A 4,773-nucleotide genomic window follows, 5' to 3' on the forward strand; every position below is an offset into this window, starting at 1 on the left:
AGAAATTGGGAAATCGGAAAAGGAAAAGTGAACACAGGGATGGGCATCAGGGTCCTCCTCCCCCAAACATCTCCAAAGCTAGTCATGAAGTATTACAAAACTCTTCACCCCCTCCAACAAATGGAATTGGAGGTAGTCCTGAAAATTTTCCTAGTCCTGTAGACGTAAATCTACACGTGGGGCCTGAAAGCAGCAGGACAGAACTCAGTGAAAATGATAAACACAGTAAGATCCCAGTAAATGCTGTAAAACCTCACACCAGTTCTCCAGGACTTGTAAAACCTTCAAGCACTTCCTCGTTACTAAAGACTGCAGTGCTTCAGCAGCATGATAAATCAGAAGACACCCCAGGGCAGCACCAACCCAAGAGTCCTCGCTGTTCCTCCTTTAGCCCCAGGAATGTCAGGCATGAGACTTTTGCTCGGCAGCATACTACGTACTCACCAAAGGATTCCATGCCCAGTCCATCTCAAAGGTCTCAGTTCTTAGACACTGCACAGGTGCCATCACCACCACCATCCTTGATGCAACCATCAACACCTCCCATGCCAGCAAAAAGACTGGAGTTCTCTCAGCAACCAGTCCCTGAGGTGTCTCAGCACTGGCAGGAGCAGCAGGTACCTTCTGAAAGCCAGCACAGGCACACAGCAGGGACACTGCAACAGCACACAGCTCCCAGCTGCAAAACCAGCTCCCACCCTGGGGAATCTCTCATGCCACACATGGGCTTTTCACAGGACACTTCAAAAATGGACAGTGATGATGCTGCTTCAGGTTCAGATAGTAAAAAGAAGAAAAGGTACCGACCCAGAGACTATACGGTCAACTTGGATGGGCACGTGACAGAAGGAGGTGTGAAACCTGTGAGGTTAAAAGAGAGAAAACTCACTTTTGATCCCATGACAGGACAGATAAAACCTTTAACACAGAAAGATCCTTTGCAGGTAGAAATCCCTGCACTGACTGAACAGCACAGGACAGAAACAGAAAAGCAGGAGCAAAAACCCAACCTGCAAAGCCCTTTTGAACAAACGAACTGGAAAGAGTTGTCCAGAAATGAAATCATTCAGTCCTATTTAAACAGACAGAGTAGCTTGCTGTCCTCATCAGGAGTACAGACTCCAGGAGCTCACTACTTCATGTCTGAGTATTTAAAGCAGGAGGAAAGCACTAGAAAAGAGGCTAGAAAGACTCATGTTCTAGCTCCTAACAGCAAACCTACAGACTTGCCTGGGGTCACAAGAGAGGTCACAAGTGATGACCTGGACAGGTTATGTGAACAGAACTGGCCGGGCGCGAACGGTTGTTATGACACACAGGGTAACTGGTATGATTGGACACAGTGCATATCTTTAGATCCACACGGGGATGATGGTAGATTGAACATCCTGCCTTATGTCTGCCTAGACTGAGTACAGTTTTGCTAAAAATGCTTTTTTTTTTTTCCTTTATTTTCTGTTGTTGGTTTGTTGTTTTTATTTTTCCATCTGCAGTTAGCAAAACGGGCAGACACTCGATGCCACTTACAGAGGGAGAGAGCTCCTGTCCTGGGCACACGAGCAGAGAGAGGGGGTTGAGGGAGCTGGTTCCCAACAGCTCTTCCCTTTCAGTTCTCCTTTTGTGAAATGCTGCTACCAGTTTACTAACAATTGCAAAGGAAGGCACACGAAGGTTGAGAAAATGGAGTTCAAAACTCTCTAGCGAGCCAGCTATAAAAAATAAGTGTTAGTCCCCAAGAAGTGAAGAGGATTTCCAGCACTTTCTGAATGCCGGAATCTCACGACAGGCAGGTACAGAGAAATTGTGGAAGTTACCTTAAAATATGCATCTATTTATTTGACTTGATTTGGGTTTTTATTTGGCAGTGAGATATTCGAGAGACGAGGTGCAAAAAAAAAACCAAACAAAAACAAAACAACCCTGTAGTTTTCTTTGTATCACATCTCTGAACGTGATTTAAGTTTTTTGGGGTTTGTTGGTTGTTTGTTTCTTTTTTTAAAGTCATGTGGTACTGAGATTGGGTTTTAAACAGCAGGTGTTGCACTGCAGGCTGGGCCACCAGCTTCAGCTCAACATTCCATAGGCATCCACATATTTTAGTCTGGTTTCAGTTTAAATCCAGTCTCTGAGAAATGCTGCAAAAAAACAAAACAAAACAAAAAAAAAACACAAAAAAACCCCTAGATGTTTAACAATATTTTTGATCCCACCACCACCAGCCAAATATTTTTTTTCCCTCCTTTTCCCTTCCTGCAAACTTCTAGGAAACAAAAAAAAAATAATAAAAAATAATGAAAAAAAAATGAAAAAACCACCTTTTCTAGAATCTAAATGTAATGAGGGTGCTACAAGTTTGTAACTGTACTGTGAGAGGGAAAAAGGAAGCCTGTTTGTATGCTGGAAATATACTTGTTACCATTCCTTTAGATATTGTTTGCCTTATGGATATCCATCATAAACGCAATTTGCAAAAACAAAGAGCCTTAGTGAATGTACAGACTAGACTTCTGTGTTCCTGGGATGCAGAAGGGAGCAACTTTGCTATTTGGTCCTTTAAGTGGACACATTGTGATATAAATGTGGAAATAAAAAAAATTTGCACAAACCAGTTTGTGAATGATTTCTACTTAACTCCTGTTTGTTTTTTTCGAAACAAGTTGGCTCAGTCCAGCCCAGCTCGTGGATCCTGGGAAACCCTTTGGAGCAGAATCCCAGCCAGCCCTGTGGGAAGCAGCTGGTAGGGATACACAAGATGTCTTCCAAGCACCTCGGTGGGATTCAGTTGGACAGGTTGGATTGTTTTTTTAACTCTGGTTGGATCCGGGGTCTGAAGAACTGAGAACCCAGTTGCTGTTAATGTACCTCAGCGTTTGAAAAGATCACAGTTCATTTCCTTCTCAGTAACTTTGTAATATATGATTCCTGTTGAAATGATTTCTAAAGCAGCCTGGTTCCCTACAGAAAACAAAGAGGTTTTATTAACTGGAATTGCTTTAACATTTGGGACTAGTTGTTTTCTGCAGTCCCCACTGCTGGGCTTCTGTCCAGGGGAAAAGGGATGGGGACATGATACCAAAAATATTTCTAGGTTTAGTGATGTTAACTCTGTTAACCTGTTTGTGCTGGATCTCAATTCTGTGGAGAAGAGCCTTGGCAATGGTTCTCCTGCCTTGGACAGCAGAGTCAGGGTCTTACTTGATTTAAAAAGGGTTTTCCTTGGCAGGAAGACTTGAAGGTGGTTCATTCCCTGGAATCCAACTAAGGTTTGGTTGATTTTAAAGTTGTCCTTGTTACAAACACTTCCTTTGTGATCTGACTGGTACTGAAATGTGTGGCTGTCTCAGTGATCTTCACTGCTGTCTGTTTGCTTCCATGGCTGAAATCAGAGTGAAACCAGAAAAAGTGCTTACCAAAAATTGTTTCCAAGTATATTTTCAGTTTACTTCCATGTTGTCCTTCTTTTAGAGTTGGGAAAAGCTACTGTCCTGCAGTTCAGAAAGGCTGATTGGATGGTAGAGGACTGAGAGGCTGCTCACTTTGGAAAATGCTTGGCTTTTGTTTATGTAAAAAATGGTGCATCTTATTTTCCCTCACCCCTTCTCTGTCTGTCCCCGAGTGGTTTATTTCAGAACAGGGTTGGTGCTCTTTTGAGCCCTTGGAATACAGGGCAAATTTCAGGAAAAGACCAAGAATTATTATGTTACACTTGATAAACCCCATCTTTTATTCTCCACTGCTGCTGTTTCTGATGCAATCAATGGCCCTGGTGGGCTTGGGGAGGTGATGTCCCCTCTGTTCATCCAGCTCTGGTAGCAAACTGCCCGTGCTGATGGTCGTTTTGCTTGAGGGAGCACCAGGTACTGGAGCCAGCCCTTTTCCTAGTGGGAAAAAATGGCTGGAGAAACTCCCAATGCAAGCTTTAAATCTTGTTCCATACCGAGTTTGTTTCTGCCATAAGGGTCAACTCACTTGGGTGTCATCCAGGGTGACACAAGGCTTGACAATCTTTATTTCAGCATGCGAGTATAACCAGTTCTGTGAGCTCCAACAAATGTGAATAAGTTTACAAGGTGATTATTTTTTTGTCAATTTTGTAAACAAGTTCCAATGAAGTTGACGTGTGCATCCCTGCTGTGTACTCTCATTTTTGCATGGACTCGGGTTTCTCTGCTCCTGGTTTCTCCTGCCTGCCTTATAAAGTGGATTCTAATCCTAAAATCCCAAATGGACCCCCTGCCATCCCCCTCCTGCCAGGGGATGACATAACGTGGCTTATCTGCAAATCTCTTGGGAATTGCCATTACCTGAAGTGCATGTTTTTATAGATGCATTCATGACTTAGAAACGTCCTGGGACAGACTGCATGGATGGAACAGGCTCTAGATCCTCCTGCTCGACAGGTACTCACCCAGTTTTTAATACAGGCAGTGTGACTCCTTGTGGTGGTTCTAAAGGTCAGGAACAACTGCCTCGTTGCCTTTCCACACGTGCCCTTTGCTCAGTCCCTGCCCTTTCGGTTTCCCGAGGCAGCCCTGGCTCCTGCCTTCCCCTGCCGAGCACCCTCGTGCTGGGAAGTCGGCTCAGGAAGGAGCTTTTTGTGCGTTTCTTGCACACCGCGCTCCCCCCTGGGTTATTTTAGCCCTTCACGACTCTAGTTAAGGCACCGCAGGTCAGCAGGGCCTGAGAAAGTAACCCAGGACAGACCCAGCTCCGGGCCTCGGTGCTCCCGCAGCGGGGCCGGCCTGGGGGAACCGCAGCCGCTGGGGCTCGGCG

At 44.8% G+C, this 4,773-nt stretch overlaps 1 protein-coding gene across 1 annotated transcript in view; it reads left to right on the forward strand.

Annotated features, from left to right (window-relative positions):
- MED26 (mediator complex subunit 26) overlaps positions 1–1,412 on the forward strand; it is a 3,096-nt gene extending 1,684 nt beyond the window's left edge. The window contains exon 3 of the mRNA XM_009997818.1: positions 3–1,412. Within this exon, the coding sequence (XP_009996120.1) occupies positions 3–1,412 (1,410 nt within the window). The remainder of the gene's footprint in view (positions 1–2) is intronic.
- The last annotated feature ends 3,361 nt before the right edge of the window (positions 1,413–4,773 follow it).

Source organism: Chaetura pelagica, unplaced genomic scaffold, assembly GCF_000747805.2.
Source record: "Chaetura pelagica isolate M959 unplaced genomic scaffold, ChaPel_1.0 scaffold595, whole genome shotgun sequence".
NCBI lineage: Eukaryota > Metazoa > Chordata > Aves > Apodiformes > Apodidae > Chaetura > Chaetura pelagica.